This window comes from Calypte anna, chromosome 3 (genome assembly GCF_003957555.1).
Source record: "Calypte anna isolate BGI_N300 chromosome 3, bCalAnn1_v1.p, whole genome shotgun sequence".
In the NCBI taxonomy this organism is placed as follows: Eukaryota; Metazoa; Chordata; class Aves; order Apodiformes; family Trochilidae; genus Calypte; species Calypte anna.
This window is the reverse complement of record NC_044246.1, coordinates 11722224-11745257: the sequence shown is the minus strand read 5'-3', so window position 1 is coordinate 11745257 and position 23034 is coordinate 11722224. Positions and strand designations below refer to the sequence as shown.

At 35.7% G+C, this 23034-nt stretch overlaps 1 protein-coding gene across 2 annotated transcripts in view; it reads right to left on the bottom strand.

The window, feature by feature from the left end:
• Window positions 1-23034, bottom strand: part of CRIM1 (cysteine rich transmembrane BMP regulator 1) — a 155017-nt gene that overhangs the window by 68600 nt on the left and 63383 nt on the right. For both annotated transcript variants that reach the window (XM_008493977.2, XM_030447108.1), the window contains 2 exons: window positions 8116-8358; window positions 1610-1730 (listed from right to left, as the gene is read on the bottom strand). In XM_008493977.2, the coding sequence (XP_008492199.2) occupies window positions 1610-1730; window positions 8116-8358 (364 nt within the window). The remainder of the gene's footprint in view (window positions 1-1609; window positions 1731-8115; window positions 8359-23034) is intronic.

Sequence of the window (23034 nt, the reverse complement as noted above, 5' to 3'; positions counted from 1 at the left end):
CATTTCCTGAAGTAAACAAAATTTTATTTTCTTGGAACTCCACACTCCCCGATAGAAGGAACACTGAAGTTACCATCTAGAAGAGCAAAGTGGATATTATTCATCCCCTCTACCTAAGCAATAGAAAAATCAAACCACCTCTCATATTAGACTGCAGAAAAGAAGAACTCAATTTTGCTTTTGGGAAATAAAAATAACTGCCTATGTACCCTTCTTAATCCAGCAAGTTGAAACAAATTTGGCAGTAAAACCTACCATTCATTTAAACTTCCCATTCTGTCAACTTTTCTGTATTTTAACTTAAACTACAAATTTAAGATATGTTAATCTGAAATTGCTTCTTTGACTTCATAATCTCTTTCTGAATACAGTCCTTTTATTACAGTTGTCTTGAACATACTGAGCTTGTTGTTTACCTTGAACTAGCTAAAAATCTACAGCCTCCTGTACCACCTGATTAGCCAGGTCAGCTCTCAGGTAATAGGAAGTCATTGTAATTCCTAGATCATGCTCTGTTCCAAAATTCAGAAATCCACAAAAGAAAATAACAACTTTAAAGAAAAGAACATTTATAGCATTCTCTGAGTAAAGACAGTATAGTAAACTATGATGGGTATTGTACGATTGCAAATCAAATTTGTCAGGTTTAGAAATACTATTTTCAAATTTTATCAGAAGAGTAAGTGCACTATATGAAGTTCTTCATCTCTTTTCCTGTATTAATTTTTTTAAAAAATAGATTTATTTTTAGCTCTCCATGCAATACAAGATCCTCATCCTTCATGGGGACAAGAGTCTTGAAGAACTGACCACAATGAATATACCTAAAGGTTGCTCAGCAGGGAAGATCCTACATTTATTATACACCCTTTGCCTTTTTCTACTTTCTGAATTCTTAGCAAGCTTATCACTCACCTGTAATCTCACAAGGGGTGGAACATCTGGCAATATTGTATCATGCAAAGACCTTCATAACAAATAAACCTACTAGGTATATAATAAACCTACTAGTTATACCTACAAGGCTTCACTGGGGTTGTTTGGGGTTTTTTTTGGTTTTGTTTTTGTTTGGTTTTTTGTAAAATGTTTTTATGATGGTACTTTTTGCTTGAATTCATATGCATTTGGCACATTTATGAATCAGGTTTTGGAAATTCTGCTGTAAAAACAGTAATTAAAAAACAGTACAGAATTTTGGAACTAAACCAACTATAAAATGCCTTGTTTTTCTGAATTGTAACCACTTAAACAACAACAATAAGCAATAAGCAATAAGAGGAAAGCTTCAAGTACTTTAAAGTTCTGCTCCCTAAGTTCCAGATAGCCATTGTCTTTCAGCTCTTCCACATACAAAAAATACCTTTTTTTATTTAACTATGTAAGGCTTTCTCTGGTGTATCCTCTGTCACCTCCATCATTTAATTCTTCATCACCAAAGCATTTTGTAAATTATAAAATTATAAATTATTTCATTATCCTATTATTTGAATACATTCAAAAACAACCTAGAGGCACAAGCTCCTGAAATAATCTCAGCAAAACTCTGTTTCATGCATCTGCCCTGAGAATATTTTCTGCTTTACAAATACTCATCCATCAAGTCACCAACCTTGTGGGCAGGGTACAGCAGCCATCAGCCGTCAGCCTGACTTGAGTTTCATAGCTATCCAGTGGGCAAACAACTTGCTGAACAGGAGGACATTCCACAGTGCTGCAATCCACACTGAACACTACGAAGGAAATAGAGAGGAAAATTCCTTTTACTCATGGTTAAGAAGCTTTTTGTAAATTACTAAATCATAAGCCACCAATTATTCATCAGCTTTTTAATTTAAATCAAAAACTCTTCAATGAATGCATGCTCAGTAGCATTTCAAAAAGACTTCCACTGTCTTTAAGATTCACTTTGAAAATTTCATGACTTGGGAAACAAGTGGATTAATATTAGTTAATTAAAAAAAAGTTACACAGACAACCTTAAACAATCATTACCCCTATGAACAATATTAGTTGATAGAAATATTCTAGGTTACTGAGATTATATTTTCCTCACAGCTTTTAATATGGTAAACAATTTTTTATGTTTTTTGTGACTGAAATCTGTTTTAAGATTTAAGTACTTGGGCTACAGAAACAAAAAAGTATTAAACATATACTATGGATTTATGCCTGTATACTTAAACTTCCTTTTTCCAGGATTATTCTATTAGTTTTGGTGTTTCAGTATTTATACACACTAAAAATAAAATAGAAATTATCACATCTATCTGCATTAGCAAGACAAATAATTCCACATAATTAGTAAGACTGACAGAGGCTTTTTAGAAAGCAAAAAATGCTTAGAAATGCAAAAAGAAAAAAAAAATCAGGTTGAGTATACATTTCATCCTATGCATCAGGAAAGTTGAAATCCTTATAGGTCCTTCCTGCAGCACTAAAGCAGCCTGGCAATGCTTCACCACACAGCCTGCAAGAGCTGATAACTTTCAAAGTCTCATTTGATGTCTCCTAGTCCTATGCTCTTCAGACTTGACCCCCAGAGGGACCCAGCAATAATAATTCAATCGGTCTTAATGAGACATCAGTCTCAGAATGACATCTCCTCAGTGGATCAGGCTGAATATTTAAATGAAAGCACAAGTTCAGTGAAACCACTTTGCAACTCATCAAGGTTAGGACCAGTAGGATTGTCCTCAAGACCATTAACTTTCAAAATACATGAGAGCATCCTCTGTATAACTGATATTCAGAATCTGCTTTTTTCCATTTATTTGGGAAACTGAGACACCTGCTAAACTGGAGAATGCTGACAAGCTCAAGATCTCCCTCAAAAATGCACAATGAAGTCTCTTTTGTGGAGCAATGTTGGAAGTTACTAAATTTAAATGGAAAGATACCAGTTACTAACCCAACAATCATAGTTACTTAACTTTCATCTCTCTTCATAAAAACACAAAGAGACCGATTCGCCATTAAGACAAGAATAATTCATTTTATAATCTCACTTTAAAAGCCATAGAGTTTTATGTTCCATTCTATTTACAACTAACAACTCTGTAACAGATTTTTTGTAAGAAATATACATTTAGTTTCTGCATCATCACAACAACATTGAGAATCATGAGGGTGTCAGTATGGCCCAAAGCAACCAATACAATTTGCATGATTCTGTCCTGCCGAGTAACTACCAATACCCAGTTTCTTGAATTTAGATCAGTAAACTCGCTAGTTCCCTGAACTCAAGGCCTCGTCTGCCTCCTCCCCAGGTAATCAGTCTGGGGAAAAAACAGCCAAGGAGTTCTACCAACAAGCTGCACAGCTATTTATATCTTTTCTTATACCACTAAGGAAAGAAAAAACATGCAGAAACTCCCTAATCACACCACCATGTCTCAGCTAAGGTGCTCTTTCTTCCTAAATACCTCAAATTCTCTCCAGAGGATACAGTGTGCTAATACATGGCTCACTAATACTGAAAAGCAGCCCAAACAGTTGTTCTTTGTTAAAAAAAAAGTACAAACCTAAAGAAGAATTACAACCAAATCCCAAACCAAGAACATTCAAATAGAAAATCCTCATGCAAAATTACCCATTTTTATTTTATACTGATCTCTTACTAGTACCAGAGTGACCTCCAATTCTTCTAAGAATTAGGAGGATTTGGTGAACAAAGGGTATGCACCATGACCCACAGAATTTTATAATCCACACTCATTCCCCACTTCAGTCATCTCTTCAAACTGGGAGATCTTGATTATCACATTATTAAGTGTAATAATAAAGGACAGAATCTCTGAAGGTAAATCTGGTCCAACCTCCTTCCTGAGCCAGGCCACACAGATGTCATTGCTCAGGACTGTGTGTAGGTAACTTTGGAGCATCTCCACAGATGGGGACTCCACCACCTCTCTTGGAAATCTCTGCCAGTGCTCCATCATCCCCAGGGTGAAAACATGCTTCCTGATGTTCAGAGGGAACATCCAGTGTTTCATTCAATTTGTGCCCCTGCCATAGTGCACCACTGAAAAGAGCCTGGCTCTGCCTTTATCCCCCCCCTTCAGGTATTCATATGCACTGATGAGACCTCCCTGAGCCTTCTCTCCTCCAGGCTAAACAGTTCCAGCTCTCTCAGACTTTCCTCACAGGAGACAGATGAAGAGAGATAAGAGATGAAAGATACTTGAAGAAGGAAAAAAAAACCTCCTGTCTTTTTTTTTTTTTTCTTTCAGATTTAAATAGATTTCTCAAACTGGAAAAAATATTGAGCCAAACTTCAGGAAGCTGAAAATAGTACAAGGTTAAAAACCAATCAATAAATGTATTATTCATCACCTCAAGATGTCCCCAGATAAGCTGTAAGATCATCCTAAAAAAAAAAACAAACCTGCAGACTTTTGCCATGGAAATACTGTTATCTGGGTTCTTTTCCCCACATCTTACTTCAATTCCAATAATTACTTTTTCCACAGTAATTTAAGGTTTACTACAAACTGTTAGTATTTATTTTATTCTAAGATAAAAAATTAAAATCCTGTCTAAAAATTATTTTTTTCCATCATAATAAGCTTTAAATATACAGTCTGACAAATATATATGATCAGGAACTCAAACACGCTGGCATTTCCTATCAGCAAAAATACACCTGTTCATCCTCTGCTCACAAATCTTCAAGAACTTTCTCATGAACTTGTGCAGCATCAGAGTTACTAATTTTTCTAAAAGAATTTAGCAGAAACCCTGTTGTGCTTGCAGACCCTGACACTGCTACAGTAATGAGCAACTTCCTTTGTAGGTTATAAAACCAAATGCCTCTGATCATGAAACTTATAGGATAAAGTTATTTTCAAAGTTATTTTCACCTAGGTATTATGTTAATGCAAGTATGTTACATTTCACCTTTATGTATTATGCTGGCTTTTCAAAGAGCAGAATGTATAGTTCTGGGCAAGATCTAAATAGCTATCTAAACATCTCAAGGACCAGGGCAGAATCACAGAATTGTTTTTGTTGGAAAAAACCTTTAAGAACATTAAGCCCATCTGCTTGATGATCTGCTGCCAAGTCCATCACTGAACCACATCCCTAAGCACTACATCTACCTGTTTTCAAACACCTCCAGAGGTGGTGACTCCACCACTTCCCTGGGCAGCCTGTTCCAGTGCCTGTTAACCCTTTTAGTAAGGAAATTTTTCCTATTAGCCAATGTACACCTCCCCTGCTGCTACTTGAGGGCATTTCCTCTTATTCTACTGCTTTTTACTTTGGAGAGGAAAACAACCCCCACCCTGCTACAGCCTCCTTCCAGCTATCTACAGAAAGCAACACAGGTTTCCCTCTACCTCCCTTCTCTCCAGTTTCCTCAGATGCTTCTCAAAAGCTTTGTTTTCCAGCCCCTTCAGCTTGGTTGCCTTTTGCTGGACACATTCCAGCACCTCAATGTTCTTCTTGTAGTGTTATTATCAAATGTATTATTCAAGGTGTTGCCTCATTAGTGCCAAGTACAGGGGGACACTTACCCAGTCCTTCTGGCCACATTATTTCTGATACAAGCCAGGGTGCTGCTGGCCTTCTTGGCCACCTGGGCACACTGCTAGATCATACTCAGCCAGCTCTTGATGAACACCCTCAGGTCCTCTTCCTCTGGGAAGCTTTCCAGCCACTCTTACCCAAGCCTGTAGTGTTGTACTGGGTTGTTGTGACCCAAGTACAGGACCTGCCACGTGGCCATGTTGAATCCATTCAACTGGCCTTGGCCCATGGAACAAGCCTACCCAGACCCCTCTTCAGAGCCTTCCTACCCTCAGACAGCTCAAGGCAGTGCTTCCATTTCCATCTCTGGTGCAACACAGCAGCTCAGCACAGAAAAGACTTCATACTTTTCCAGAAGTCATGACTTTCTGAGGGACCAGTAAAAATATACACAGTCTGTTTCTAACAGCAGCAAGGAAACACAACACCCCTTGCTTTCAATTCACATGCATTTCAACTGGTCCCCCATGAGTAATAGAATGCAACACAGCTGCATCTGATACTGGTAATTACACTTGGTGCTCTGAAGACAATATGGAACTCACAAGTTCAGACTTGCAAAGATTTGCCATTAAAGAAACAAACAAACAAAACAAAACAAAAGCCTTCTGTGGTAAGTAACTTGCAGTCTACTAAGGCTTGCCAACATTCACCTGCTCCCTTCCCTGTCTCCCAGTCTTGTGTTGACTTGTTTTTCCTTTGCAATCTTACCACTATGTCAAATAACAAATGAAAGAAACTTACAGACCAAGGTAATAAAAGTCAACTTGGAGAGACACTGACATCTGACTTGACAAAAATCAGGCGATGTAGTGACTGCTTAGTCATATTCCCTTTTTTTCCCTTAAGCCAAGACACTGCAACAAGCAACTTACTCTGTTGTTTTAGTTTAGCTGCTATATTGACCATCACCTGTCACTGCAGGGATGCCAAACAGTACCCATCTCAGCCTCTTTACCATCCCACAAGGTAGGGGGAGAATTCTGCTTTCTGTCAGCTTCTCAGTTTCCAGTCACCACTGCAAAGCCCTACACTTCTCCAATTCTATTCATCCCCTTCCCCATTCTCTTCCAAGCCTCTGCTCTTCCGCACTCCTAACATGCACCCTCATTTTTCCTATGTACCTTCACCTCTTAACTCCCTACAAAAAAACCCCACCAAACTACGTCAGAAAACAACCAATGCCATAAATAACCACATATTCAATATGATGATCCTGTAATACTAAGAAGCTTAAAACAACCTTCAAGAAGCAACCTATAAAGGCAAGTTTGGATTGAGTTATTTGCAAAACACAATATAGGAAGGTAAATAACAGTGGGAAGGATATAACCAAACTAAACATTTATTTTAACAAATAAAGTCAATGAGATAAAATTCACTAAATAGTGGTTGAGTAGCAGTCATGTTACAGAAAGATCTTGGGATCACAGCATTTCAGAAACTAAACATAACTCTCACAAAAGACTCAACTTTTACTCAGAATTTAGCATGGAATACAGAAAGTAATTATTCTATAGTATTTAGTGCCAATGACAACTCACCCAAAACAGTAGTCTGCTTTTGCACACCATATTTTAAAAACATGTGGATAAACTTAGGAAAACGTATAGAAGGGGGCAACAAAGCATGGAAGGTATCTAAGGAAATGATGTCATAAAGCTCATTGTAGATGAAAGAAGACTAAGGCTGACAAAAGGTTCCAGAGCAAAAATTATTATAAACACTTGTTCACCAGCTACTCAGGATAGAGAACAAAAAAAAGTCTGTTTAAATTCCCACACAGGCAGATGTTCATTGGATATTAAGAGAGTCACGAAGGGATGTACTACATGATACAAAGCCTGTACCATCACCTTCTGTGAAGAATTTAAGAAAATGTTAAAAAAGCATAGGAAAGGTACAGTTTAGGCATACTTAAATCTGTTTACACAGAAGATTCTCTGTTATACAAGTACATGTGCGTGCTTTCATCCTTTCATTTTTATTTTTCACCTTTACCAAAGCCTGGATAAAAAGGCAGTGAATTACATCTTCCACTTCACCAAGACTAATAAATAACAAGAAAAGGTTATTAGAGTTCTCATGAAAAATGGGTAAACAGTGGAAATCTTGGAAAGTATTTCACTGTCCTCGCTCTAGAGCTCTTTTGCTCTCTAGTTTTTATGGGTTACCACTTTGTAATTTAGAAATATCTTAACACAGGAACCTTAATTCGCTGTCCATGCACAATATATTCTTACTATAAAAGCCTTTGTAAAATCTCATCATTATATAAGTGTCACTGTCACTAGTAGCATTCACAGAAATGTGAATGTTGCACAGAAATGCAACATTCTCAGTAGGCTTCTCACATTTTCCCTTTTTGCTCAGCTTAAATTAAAGTCTGAAGTAAAAAGGAAAGCAAACTTCATCATAATATTCCTTATCTTTTTTTTTTTAAATGAGTATTGCCCACATATAGTAATTTTCATTTTAAAATTTAGAGGCTACATAGGCTTTATTACATTCAATTATGTAGTATATTGTCATACAGCTAGAAAAAAAGTTGAAAAAAATGGAAGAAGGAACTGTGTCCACTTTTACCTGGTTTACATTCATAGAGATCACAGCACTCCCCTGGCTTTCCTGATGCCTTAGAGACCAAGATATTCAAATATCCAGGCTGGCAAACCTTCCTCAAGCAGCCTGCAGGATTACACACACAACGACTTGGGAGTGGGCAGCATTCACCAGGAGGAGCATAGCCTTCAATCAGGATGGAATCTTCTGGACAACGAGGAGAAAACTGGACTTCACAACGGGCCTTGGAGCAATCAGGCTTCTCTTCTGAAATGGAGAAAAAAAATCAGCATGCCATAAATGTCAGTAAAACACGGTACTGAAGCTATAAAGATAAGCTCAGATAAAACTTCTTTTTCTTCTCCCAGACCCTGAAACAATAGTAATAATAATAATAGTAATAATAATAATAATAAAACAAACCAGAAACTGCTGAACTGATTAGCAAAAATAGCCTTTAAAAAACATGTGGGTTTTGCAAGGCAGAAGGTGCCTTATGAAATATTCTGCAAAAATTAAACATTTGTGCAACGTGCATGGCTTCTGAATGCACAGACTCAAAAAGCCAGCTGTGAAGCTACACATTTAGCCCTGACTCTAAGACACAACTTATCTTACCATGCAAAGCCCTCATGTTCACACCTAGACCTTCAGTTTCCTAAAACCTTCTCTTATGAGACACTGACTTTAATTAATTATTACACCTGAATGACTTCAACTGAGATTACACAGATTCAAAATGCCTGTTGAAAGTTCAACAACAAACACATTTGGAGAGTCCATACATTAGCAGAAGAGGATTCTTCTTGTACCCACTCACAATGCTCACATTAAAAGTGTTGTTTCTATTTACTTTGGTGGCTTGAATAGTAGAAGAGAAGAGGTTTGAGTAGCACTAACTACAAGCACTAGAGATCTGAGACATTGGCTGCAGGCACATAACAGTAAGAAAGGTAATATGGGAGCATGGTCAACAAGTTAGTGGGAACAGTGACAAGCTGGACAAAAACTGAGCTAAGATAAAGAGAGAATGAAGACATAGACGAAGGTTCTCAGACAACCAGGTAACACTCTCCCAAAACTTGATAAAGAAGTCAAGATCTCCCCATTCTCAAAGAACCAGACCTTAATTCTGGCAAAAATACTGTGTCATGCCTTCTAATGACTAACTCACACTGGGGGAAAAAAAAATGAAAAAATATAAAATAAATAATAATTTAAAAATCAAACATTCCCTTGACCAAGCATTCTCTGTAATGCAAACAGTGGAAAACTTGCTTGTAACCAAGAGGGTCCAACTTTGCTTGTACAAGAGAGCACTGTTAAAAACCAAGTGGATTCAAGACACTCAGAAAAGCAGTATCTTTAGGTCAATATGACATAGACTGAAGTGTCTGGGAACAATGCAGGGAGTCTGTCCAGGCCTGCTAAGGGAAAACCCTGAACAAAGAAAACCAAGACCTGAATTTATGAACAGTTTTATCACTCCTTAGTTGTTTGCAGGTTTGTAAACTAGATGGTTCTACTATAAATGTCACTATTATCCCTACAAAATTAATTGGTTACTTTGCTTGTTGTCATTAGATGCAAAATGTAGGGAAAAAGTAAAAACAACAGTAACTTTATTAATTTGAAGCTCAAGCTACTGCCATTTAAAAAAATCATCTCCTGTGACAATGCCAATGACTGAATAACATGTATCAAACATGAGCATCTCTGATAAAATGTTGGTATCATCTCCTCTAAGATTTTAGTAACTCACTGTTTCTTGAGTTACTAAAGTTACTGGATATTGCATTAGGCTTTTCTTTAAAAGCAACTTTGTGTTTTTTTGTTGCTTGTTTTTTTTTTTGCTTGTTTGTTTGTTTTTTTCCCAGAGAACCATTTTTAAACTTAATGTTAGTACATTCTTTGGAACTGTAGGTCATACTGAAGAATGAAAGCAGTACTGCTTGACTACATGGTTCATTTGGTAACTGCCCTTCAGTTTAACCTTAACTTAGAAGAATACAATGCCTATACATAGAAGTGCTTAGAAAAGCATTTGTCTAGATCTTAGCATGAATAATGAATGAAAACACTTCCCTCAATTTTAGATGACAAATACAGCAAAACAGATTAAAAAAATAATTAAATACATTTTGTTCATGTACAAGTAGTTTATATTTTATCTTACAAGCACCAAAGATTAGTAACTTATATGTGATACCATACAGCATCATAACTCTTTTCCTACAGTTCAAACCCCAGGTATTTTAATCTATCTTTAAAATAGCCTAGGCTAGGTTTGTACTTTGCCTAGAATTTTGAATAATATTTGTAAGAATTTTTTTTTACACCTGCACTTATGTTTAGGTTCTTATCTACTTTATTAAACACATTGTTCACTCTAAACATGACTGCTTACAGAGGTTCCATGCAGGAAGTTGTATAAATAACAGATAACATACTACATTCAGTGTTTTATTGATATTATCTATTTTATGGCTATAATAAAAGGCTCAACGTTTTAGCTTTTAAAAAGGTTTTCATCTTCCACTGCATGTTTTTCAGTCAAGTGAAAGTGCACTGAAGTGAAAACACAGCAGTGCAGTAGAGCCCTTGCAGTTCATGCTCATGGTAGACCCTTAAATTCACACTGTTCATTACTCCATCTGCCCTAGAGCTATGCATCCAGCTCTTTTCTGATTTCCCTGAGTAACAGATAATCCCATCTTCATGCAATCTCTCTTGTGAAACGACTTCACATTTTATAAATTTTTACTATTTTTACTTGACTGCATTTATGTACGTACATACATCAAGATGAAGTGTTTCCTTAAGGTGATCAATTTAAGCCACCTTTGAGAAATGCACACCAAACTGTTGGGATTCAGACTATTCAGGATTCCCAATATATTTACTTTGAAGATCAATGCAAAGCCTACTGATGGAGCTGATAACATCACCTACCAAAAAGGTGAAGGAAACATGTCCCTATTAGCACGTAAGAAGCATTGCAAGCTTCTTCAACTAGAAGAAATTTTAAATAGAGAACTGTGACAGATATTTTCACATTAAATGTTCCCTCAGTGTTTTACAGTTATCTTTGTGAGTCTTTTCCACAGGAGAGTTGTGCTCAGGGTAGTGACTGTAACAGAACACAATGGGATTCGGCTGTTACATAAAACCAGAAAGCCTTTTGGAGGAAATGGCTTAAACACAACCAACCACCACTTCAGAAGGACATGTTTGTGTTTTAATACCGGGTTACATAACACCAGCAGATATTCAGAACTCAAGCTGAAGTTTTTCTTTTTAACCCGGTGTCACTAAGGCTTTTGTACTTTGTAGTCCTGAACTATAAACAAACAAAACCCCCTCCCTGTAACTACTTGTGTAAATATTGTGCTTCCAAATTATGATCTCAAACTATGTAAATGGTAAAACATTCCCTTCCCAGTACACACATGCAACTGAGCAACGGGAAAGTCAAATACATTAACCCAAGCTGGATCAGCCAAAGGACAACTATCTTTCAAGCCTTCCAGAAAGTCAAGGACAAGTAAAGAAACATTCTGCAGACTTTGTGATATTTTGGCTCTTGATTTGCATGTAGTTTTTCTTCTGTGGAGGGAACATGTGGCTGAAAAACTATCTGACAGACAGTAAATTTAAAGTGTTTTCTTGTAGAGTCCTTACTTCATATTCCTGAAAATTATCTTTATCTAAAAGTGTCTAAAAAATCTAGCAGCTCCCAGTGTGGCATTACTGTAATTTAGTTAAAACTTTAATCAGCCAATACCACACCACTGGAACTGCATCCTGAACCCAGCACTCACTGCAACAAGAGAAGGTGGGAGTTCTGTTTTACTGCAGCTCAGGAAAAGCTGATGATGGATCCTCTTTTCAGTACCAAACCTGAATGGAAGACATGACTTTCAAGTACCTACTAAGAGAAGTTTCACAATTTTTCTTCTTGTTATGTCAACAAATGGCAATCTTCTCTATATACAGGGATAAAGGTTTGGATGAGGTATTTCTACAATTCATTGTACTAAACTTATTTAACTTTTCATTACTGGATCAAAGGTGAAATCAAAATTGGAATTTGTTCTCAAAATAAATTACAAGCATTAATACAGCTATAAATGCCACTGCTTTTGCAGGATTCCTATTTAATTCTATTAAAAGCAGCTAATTAAAATTTCATCAAACAAGAAGAATCATTTAATAGCTCTTTTTTCCTTTACTAGGAAACACTTCCAGCCCTTACAAAAGGAACACGAGAGAACATGTCAGAGAATAATTAAAAATACAACAGTCAATCTCAAAACACGGAGAGGTAGGACAACAGCAAGCTGAATTCCACAGAAAATAATAGTAAAATCACTCACCAGAAGTATTTCTGCTACTTTACCCCTTCTGTACACCAGACAGGGACTACTTCAAAGCTGTTTCTCACCAGACCAAAGAAGATGCACAACACTAACCTACCGCTGCTCTGCCAAATACACACCTACAAGCTGAAGCACTGACCCATCTCCCAGATGTTACTGTAAGCTATTAATCAAATCAACACCTTCCTAACTCACATGTCCCAAAGTCAAAACCAAGTACTGGGACTTAAACTCCATTTTATTATCTTAATTATGATAAACAGAATATAAACTAATCCTATGTGTGCCCAGAAACAGAACTTAATTTTTGAAACCAGTGTATTGAACCTAAAAAATTAGATGTCTGAGGACAAGGAGAAATATATATATATATATATTACTTACTATGAAATACATTAGTACAGCAAATCTATAAGATACTTCACTCTTGAATAAAGAAGCATCTTAACACAGAGATTACATGGCAAGAAGATATGCGTGCAGCACACTGTCCTAATTCACACTGTAGTTTCCCCTCAGAAGAATAATTTCATGCAACCCAAAATCTAAGTAAATTGACAGTAAAACTAATTCTTAAAGCAATGTCTGGGTTTGTAGTTAAGCATTTGTACTCCAGACACTTACCACACTAGTGAAAAAATATTTTTACAAAACATTATTCTCCCTCTACCCTTAGGGAGATAGGGTCTCATTTAATAGTTCTCATTAGGTCTCATTTAATAAGTTGTTTCAGCAAGACATGAAATTGCTTATACAAGTCACCAATTACTTTAACAAAGCGAGGAGTTGTACACACTTTTGCTGATTCATTTTCACACAACCAGATGGTTAATAGAAAAAGTATATATAACTTAATCACATTTCAGTCTCTCCTTTAAAAAAAAACCCAAACAAACCATTAACAAGGAGAACAGTTACTTGTCAAGGACACATCCACCAAACTTCTCATAAATTAAGTCTGAATGGATAAGCTGCAACCCACTGTGAAAATTTAGCTGGCTGCAAATGTTGAGTTGACATTCAAAAAAGCAGTACTGCAAATGACTACACAAAGAACAGAAACTATCAGTTGATTTGCTGCTGAGGTTTCTCTGTGGGACACCTTCTCTTTGTAGCCTTTCATCAAACACCACCAATAGCTGGAAGCACTTCAATATCTCAGACATCCCACCATTTCACCAGTTTCTACAAAAAAAAACTGTAGAGATGAAGGAAGAATCTGTATCAATCAAGCTTTTACAAATTACTTTGAGCCAGTCAGTGTTTTTCAAGAAATTCAGAAATGTATCTGAAAAGAAACTGAACATAATCCAAAGAGGAAAATTCATTTTGATGAATTGAAAATAAGACTTCTAGCCTTGGAAACAGATTTCCTATCCATACAAAAAGGCAGCTTTACAGATCATTTTAGGTATAAATTACTGCAAGTAACAGATTTGCATTTCATGCAAAAAAATTTCACTTTTTGTAGATATAAAAAGTTCTGACTTACTTGCTGTTACTTTGCTATTAGTGTGCAAAAGGACCCTGCCTGTAGGGTGTCCTCTGCCAGGTGCCTTGTAATTACCAAGTGAAACACCTAAGTTACAACTCCTAAGTGAACAAGACAAAGATTGGCAGTGTGCTGTCTGCCTGTAAATGAAAACAGGGCGCCTTAATTTTAAAAAGATCAGGATGTCTTGAAAACATGTATCATTTTCAGCTGACTTTTAGCTTAGAAGTACACAGAAAAGTTGCAGCACCTCAGAAGTCAAGGCTTAACCACATTCAGCTGACCTTTAACTGCATCTACAGTGTATTATAAAGCACATGAGGTGGGGAAAAGCAATCTTCAAAGCACAGAATAAAGGGGAAATCAAGATGTGATTTTTATTTTTTATTTGCCATTAACATCAGAAAGTCTGTCATCAAGTAATAACTGTAATGCTAGAACTTCCACTAAAGTTTTGACATACCAAAAGCTACCAAGTATTTTTAAAATTATTTTTCCCATGACCTTCTGAAGTTATTATGGGTAATTTACTGTGCTACAACCAATGCTTTCTCTGAGAGAAGATAACTTCTCTACCTTCTTGAAAATTTATACACTCAAGCTGTGCACCAGTTAGAGGTGTTTGTATTAAGACAGTCACTGAATACTGGGAGTCTAGATCTCAGGTGGGTTTTGGGGTTTTTGTTGAAGTAGAGCAGTCATAGCAAAACACATTCAAACATATACAAACCCTCCCAACTTGGCTAGTACTGAAGTAGTATGAAAATAAAAAAGGTTCCTGAAGAAGAATTTAAAACTTCGCTTTCACCTCTATATCAAATCCTTTCCCTTCATTATGCTTCCATGATCTGCTTTGACATACAGATAAAGTATATGTCAAGTTCACCTAATGTGAAAAGCAGAACAGATAAAGCACTGGCAAGCAGAGCAAAAGGATCTTAAGGTGTAACCTAGTGTGGGAGAAATGGAGAAGAAAATCCTCAGTAGGATTTTCTGTTATTTTCTTCTCATTATACAGGTGAAACAAAACAGATCCATGTTTTTCTGGAAACCTTTTCAGGGAAGAGGATTTTTTTTATCATTTTGTCAAAACTTTATGTGACCAGAGATGCTGTTACTCAATCACCATGGAAACAAGGACAGAATATTTTTATCCAAGGTGAAGGGTGAAAAGAACTTTATCAGATACTCGGGTCCAAACACTTCCACTAAGATGCACAAACTACTCTACACCTGCTGCTTTAAAACCAAGTTTTTAATACACACAAGGATGTACATAGATACGTACACAGAAAGAAAATAATTTTTTTTTCTGTCAGGTCCCTAAGAAGAATATAGAATAAAAAGCATTTCAGAATAGTTATGCTTCATATTTAATTTTTCAGAGCACTTCAAAGCAGAATATGATTCATAAAGATTAGCATTTTGTTTGACTAAGCAAAAAGGTCAGCACACATGCTTTGAAGACATGTTGTTCAGCTTTGCATTTCTGTTTCATTGTAAACTGGTTTTGTCAAATCTGTGCTAAAATACAACCACTTGTACTGCACAGTCTTACAGCTGCCATTGAAACACATTCCAAACAACGGGCATACTGTACTGCTATACAGTGGCAGGAAGGAAATATTAAAAGGATTAGGGATAAACAAGAAAAATGATTACCTAGCTGAAGCAGTCAGACAGACAGGGATCGATACTGGAATGCAAAATACCCAAAAGGATTTTCAAGAATCAAAAGGCCAGTTATAGTAGATTAAAAAATGAGATTACCTTACACATACAATATGCACAATTCTGTATACGGATGAACTGCTACAAATAAAAAAAGGAACTAGAGCCTGACCTTTTACCCAAAACTGAACTTTATTTTAAATCTATCTTGTTTTTTAAACAACATTCACTTCTCTTTCCAGCATTCCAACACTCTGGATTTTCTATACTACAGTGGGGCAATTTGTCTCACACACATCCTCATCTTGTAATATATCAGCAACAACACGCAACCAACTTGAGTTAAAAGTCACACACAAAATGAGCCACAGACACAAGTTTTACTAAGGATGCACTTGTCAATATATCTATTTGCAGTGTAATATTCACTGAGAATTTGCCAAAGTTTTTTCCTTTCAAGGACCAAATAACCAGGAACAAGGGTTATGCCACTCAAGACAGTTAGAAGCAAGAAACACAATAATCTCATTTGCATACCAAAGTTAGGAGGACATTATCAATGATAATTATCAATTATCACTTCCTGAACTTTCTTCTTTTCCTGTATTGAAAATACTAAAAAAGAAAGATGGCAAGTAAAACCAAGGTTTGCAATCTGATGGTGCACACCAGGAATGCAATCACCTCTTAACTGAAGCTGCTGTCTACCAAAGAGAAGGTTTCAGGAGACTCAATGAGCATTTTTCAGACACCAAACACTCGGCATCTAAAAGCAAATCCAAATCCTATAAAACCAATGTTGTTTGTAGCAGCAGTTGCATTAGAGCTCAGACCTCCCAAATAAACACATTTCTCCAGCAGGCTTAGAAAGGTCCTGTCCAGAAAAATGCTAAGGTAAAAGGAAAAGTAAGGAGGTAAAGAGGAAAATCCATGTCCTACATTTAATTTGAAACCTACTTTCAAAAGCTATGTATTAACATTAAAAAAATATATAAAATTTTATTTATAAATTAAAATTTATTTTTTATAAATTTATAAATTTAAATATAAATTTTAAAATTTATATTTATTATATTTCTATATATAAATATTATATATTATATCTTTAAAATTTTAATTTATATTCATATTTTATAAATTTATAAATTTAAATATGAATTTTAAAATATAAATATAAATTAAAAATATAAAAATATAACCAACAAGTTAATCCAAATCTATACTGGCTAGCAGTAGGCTTCTGACAGAAGTGTTCATGACACTTTTGTGCCCATGGCAGAGCAGAGCAGGGGAGATTTGCTATCCCTGAGCTGGGATCCCTTTCCACTGGTAACTGCACCACTTTCAGTAGCAATAAAGCACCTATGAACTTCAGTATTAAAAATCCCTCAAAAGTTAGATGATGATATGAGCAGACTGCTACCTGTAGTCAGATTTACAGCTGGGTTTCCTCCATGGTAATAAAACCAAACCAAGGTGGATTCAGTACTGTTATAACTAAAGGAACATTGTGCATTGTTATTCCTATAAGTGAGTTTATTATTCTGGATGGATTATAGTACTCCTACAGTTGGTCAATCTCAATATTGGCAACAATTTACATTTGGAAACTCAAAAAAAAAGGAAGAGTGTGTAAACAGTAATGAGGTGCTCTTAACTCTAGTGCCAAGACTTTAAAGCATGCCAACACAGTTTGGAAGTAAACCAAAAATGAAGACACTAAATTCATAACCAGTATAAACTGAGTATACTTCAATGACTTAGGAAACCATACATGAGTACTAAATTTACCTAAAGCAGAAAGTATTCTTTATTGCAATGATATAATCAGCTGAAAACCAAAGGTAATGTTGAATTTATACCAAAATGAATGATGATAAAGCACAAATATTTGGAACAGTTCTGCTTAACACAGCTTAAGGAAAAAAAATCAAAAAAACCAAGCTGACATCTAGATAAATAACCTCAAGTGTTTACTGAAGGAGAAGTACTGCAATATACACCTTGATGTGACAGGGAGAAAGGGATTTGAATTTGAGCACATAACTTACATCCCACACAGGACAAACAACTCTGGAAGCATTTGTAGACATAAGGAGTACCAAACATCATTCTTTACCACACAGTCACACCCAAACAGGGGGTTCAAATGACTGTTTGCTCAAATCACTCAAATTCTGAAAACATAAGCACAGCAAGGACTAAGGGAACACTTGCAGTTGCAATAAATGCAAACTATGACCAGAATAAATACAGGATTTTACAAAGAAATGAGAATCGACATTAGGTACTGAGATAAATCTCAGAACAGTAAGAAGAGCAATTAGTTTCTTAGAGCTAGATTAAAAAAATATGACTGGGGTGTAAAAATTAACTTAGAAGTGCAGGGTTTGATATTCAAAGGAACACAACTTTTTGTTGTTAGTGGAATTTAATCAACTCCTGCTTGCCCTTCAGTGACTTGTTAATAAAATAAATTTAAGATACATGGTTTTTTTATCAAGTTCTCCAATGTCTAATGTTAAAAAATAGCCCAAACAAACCCTAAAAGCCAAACCCACCCACAATAAAATGAGAACTTAAAGATACTAAGATATCTTTGAGATGCTTCTGGCAACTAAACCCCATCATGCAAACCAGTTTTCTTAACTGTTACGTCCAAAGGATCTCTGTATGTTTGTTAGCAGCTTAACCATGTATTTCTTAAATTCTTTTACAAAACACGCAAGATGCATAAACCCAAAACATTATTGTTACCAGCAAGTATAGAGAGACATCACTTCCTTCTTTTAGGCAAACAGAAGCCAATACCCAAGTGTTTTAAGACACTTTTGTTCTCCAATTGCTATGGTTCATCTCCCTTGACTTCTCTGGGTTGGCTCCTTCCTAAGTTATTCTGAACAGCCTCTCTAAATTTAGACTTTAAATGTACTTGTTACATAAATGTTTACATACTGCCAGAGATCTTCCTGAATTCTTACTTTTTTCCTTTATTTTTTTCAACATTAAGGCTTCTGTTAAATTTGCCTCCTTAGAATAAATTTAATACCACCTATTGTTACTACTACTTTGTAATTCTTCAATTACCAAATCTATGTCAAATTAGTGAACCAGATTTCTTGGCATTAATTAGGGCTACAGAAAAAGAGCTCTAGCTACAATAAGAAATACAGCAGTAAGGCTAAAGGGGCCATTACAGTTTTGGGTGAAATCTATACTGTCACAGTGAATTCTTAGGTAAAAATTCTTAGTGCCTTGCAGAAAAGATATTCTATAATATTTTTACTACATTTCCAATTACAGGAAAAATTGCCAACATGAAATACTTCACTAAGCAGCTCTGTTTCAAGAAAATGTAGATTTATTTTTGTACAGAAATGACATTTAACTATAGTTAAGAGCATTTTACTGAATTTAGAGATAGTGGATCATTACAAATCATTATGTTTTCTCCAAAGACAAAGTCTTCTAATAAACTGCCACATCTGACACTTAAAGATTCAAGAAGCACAAGTAATAAGCATATCAGAAGATGTAGCTGTAAAATAAATTAAAGCTCTCTGTTCTTTGGTTCTTATACTGAGGCAATTTCTCATTTCATGTAAAAATATGGAATATTTGAAATATGTTCTATGGATATAGGCTTTCTTGAATGCAAAGAACAAGTGTGCACTAGGAAAAAATAAAATTAAAAAAAGCACTTAAACATCACATGATTAATTTTGATAATTTACAAGTTCTGCTCTCGATACCTGTTTGAAGTGCTGAGTTTGTTTTTTTCTAGCTGTTAGGCAAATGCAGAAAGAAAAAGAAGAAAACAAGAATCACAGGAAAACAACACCAAAATAGAAAAAAGCATATACAATTTTAATCTCAGTCTAAGCTTTAAGCGCTTTAAGCCTGAGAAGAAAGCTGTCCTACTCTTTGAACAGACAACTGGAAAATTGAGAATCACTGTACTCAACCTGCTTCCAACCTACAGCAGTGTCCAGACCAGATATATCTACACATTTCAAGACAAGAAATACAAAAATAATAGTAGCATAAGTCACATCCCCACACGTATTCCTAACTGGCTCTCAAACAGACCTGACATCACAAGGAACAACAGCATGGGAAGGGCAAACAAGGTGCTTCATTCTGCAGTACTGCCACAGAAAACCCAACATAAGGAGCCAGATTACTGTTTAACACTGAGAAGCATGCAATATCCACAGTATTTATTCCTCACATTGTCACTACACAGGTGGCTGAACAGGGCTAATCAGGTATATTAATAAAATACTCAAAATAGATTATGCATATTAAACATGGCTTCATGTCCATTATGTATTAATTGTCACTAGGTATCACCATCCTGTTGCAGCAGCTCTTATTCTACCTCAAAATAGCAACATCCCACAGAGGGAATTAATGTCACATCTACAAAAAAGCAGAAAGTCAGAGCTTACACAGCACTGAGCTTCTGTTGCCATTAGTACAAGGATTTTGCTGACTGCTGTAGTCATTAAACTTGGACCCCTCTATTTCAAGCTGGATGAATGCCAACACCTTTTATTACAAAAAGACAGCAAGTCTGGAAAAAGACCAACAATTCTATGCCAAACGTATAAAAATAATCTCTCAATTTCAGAATATTTTTGGCTGTAACATTACTTAATTAGATGCAGTTCTGATCTCATTTGAATCACACAGTTGAGTATTAACTACCTAGAAAGCTCTTTTCCAAGAGCATTTTAAGGGGAAATAGTCTAGATGACTGCAGCTGTGCTAACCAGTTTTTCCCAAGTGTATTTTTTTTTCCTTAGCAGAACTCTCAAACTAGTAGAGTATCACAAATTATTCTGGCTCAGAGATTTATTTTGACTCCTTACCCTGTGCTTTTCTTCTTTCTTCTTCATTGTCCTTTCCTCCTAAGTTATCCACTTCCTGTTTATGCCCTTCTTTAAAGCAAACCTCAAAACTATCTACTTCACATCTTTTCTGACCTTATCTCTTTCTTACTAGACATCCCTCAGGGTACTGAGCAGTAACATACAAAAGAAATACAAAGAAAAAGCATACTGTGGCCTTTTCCATACCAACTTTCACGATGCAACTAGAAGAAGAAAAAACTAAGCAATTAAGCTGAAGTATTTAGTTAGCATGATTTCTTAGGGCAATTTGACTAAAGCTTCAATGTAGAATCAATTTATGTAGAATCACTAAGCCACAGGTTACATACCTTTGTGGAGCATGTACTGGCAAATATTACTACCAGGAAAGCTCAGATATGACTACTCTTTCAAAGTGAATTGAAGCAAATCAATATTATTTCTAGTGAGATTTCCATTATGGCATTCCTTGTATAGATCTAGGATTTAGTCACATCCAAAAATTTTTAGATCAAACTCCATCTAGGGCATGGCTCTTGGATCTGACAGAATCTATGTATGTGTAAGATTAATGTAAATTTGCAGCAAACATTATTTTACAGAGTATAATGCTCAGAGACAAGGAATACTAATTTATTAATAAACCACTCAAGTATGTAAAATGGCACCTAATCCATCAAAGTGATGGCAGCATCTCCAAAACCAGGGAGACCAGCCAATGATATATTTGAAGAGGTGACAGATCCCTCATGGAACCAGGACAAACTCTACAAGAAGATGATGGGAACAGTTTTGAACAATAACCACCAAAAACCCCAAAAAAGGGACTGGTTCTGTTCACTATAACATTACCATGAAAGGGATCCTAAAGAGCAACACACTCTAAAAGGAAACCTAAGCAGGAAAACCAGAATTTTACTTAATAGTTCTTGTGAACAAAACTGTTGTTGAACCAAACCAACAAAAAATCAGAAGAAAAAAATAATATTTGGGGTTACTAGCAAATACTAGTAAATTATATCTCAAAAGATGCCACAATCCTTACCACCAAGATACTGCACTGGTTATATAAACTCATACAATACATTTAGGAAATCCAAAGGTTGAGAATATATTTCTTCATGCAGGCCAAGCTAGAAATTGGTATTACAGCAGTCAGCAAAGCCTAAGCAGAGCTAACAAGGGAAAGCTGCTGACATCCAACAAATAAGAGAAGAAAGCAATAGCTTTACCAAATAGGACAGACACTGATGCTAATGCATCCCAGAGTGGTACTACTTTAAGCAACACTATTTTTCCATTGTTTTTCTCCAGCTGGCTGGGAAGAGACACCAGAGAATAAAATCTGGCAATGCTACTGGGGGAGCATTGACATGTCACTTAAGGTGCCTTTGCCACAGTACACCTCAATGAACAGCACTCCTCAAAGTCTAGCAGAATCATAAGTAAATGAGAAAGAATGAAAAATGTTTTCCTGTAATAAGAAGCAGATCAGTAGTTAACACAGTTGTAGGTGTTTTTAGTGAAGCTGGTATTCATGAGGAGAGTTTTAAAGGACACTTTTCCTTAGCATAAATAAAAATGCACACTTTTTTTTTTCTTCCAATAGTAAGACTATTCTTTGTTCCAATCTATGCAATGAATCCACTTTCTCCACACAGAATACTTGCTTTCATGAATATCTAAATCAAAATTTACCAAGATTTATCAAAAATTTCTGCCATACAAGCATGCAGGAGAGAAAAGACTAATTAATACTGATATGTCACTAATGGTAATGTACAATGCAAATATGTCAACTCTTATCTTTAAAGCATTCCTTCAGAATCTAATCAACATGCAAAGAAAGAATAATTGAAATATGATAGCAAACAGAAAATTTACTCTACATTCTTTACCCCGTGCATTCCCTCTCCATGCACTGTGCCCCAATAACACCCTGGGTGAATTTCTAAAAAGAATCAAAGCTGGTAAGTTTAATAAATCTTTCACATACTTAACTTGTAGTACTGATCCTAACCTTTTGCTTAACCCATCTAGTGTCCTCTGAAGCAGGTTTTCAAATACCACCTTCTCCCAAATACCTGGCCTTCTCCCATTTCTCATAATTTTCTTGAATCACGTTGTAAATCAAGATATTTTAGAATAGCACCAGTTCAGGAAAAAAGTTGAAAAAGCTTAAATAGTTAAAGTGAGTCAATGTCATGCTCCAGCCACTATTTCTAGTATGCTGCAAACCAAGCAAAACTTAAGATCACACAAAAATGGATGGTAAAAAAATCTTGAATAACCTGTAAATGCACAGGTTAAGAAATACAGAAACATTCTCTTTGGAAATTATTTATTTATCTAGCAAGATTCAAGAACAAATCTTCAGTTAGCATTAACAGCTTAGTCTTTATATACTTTTCTGAACTTACACTGTTATGTCTTGCACATTACAATGCAGTAAGAATAGTGTTAGCGGAAAAAAAACAAAACAAAAAACCCAAAGAAACAAAAAAAGCCCCAACTACAACAAAACTGC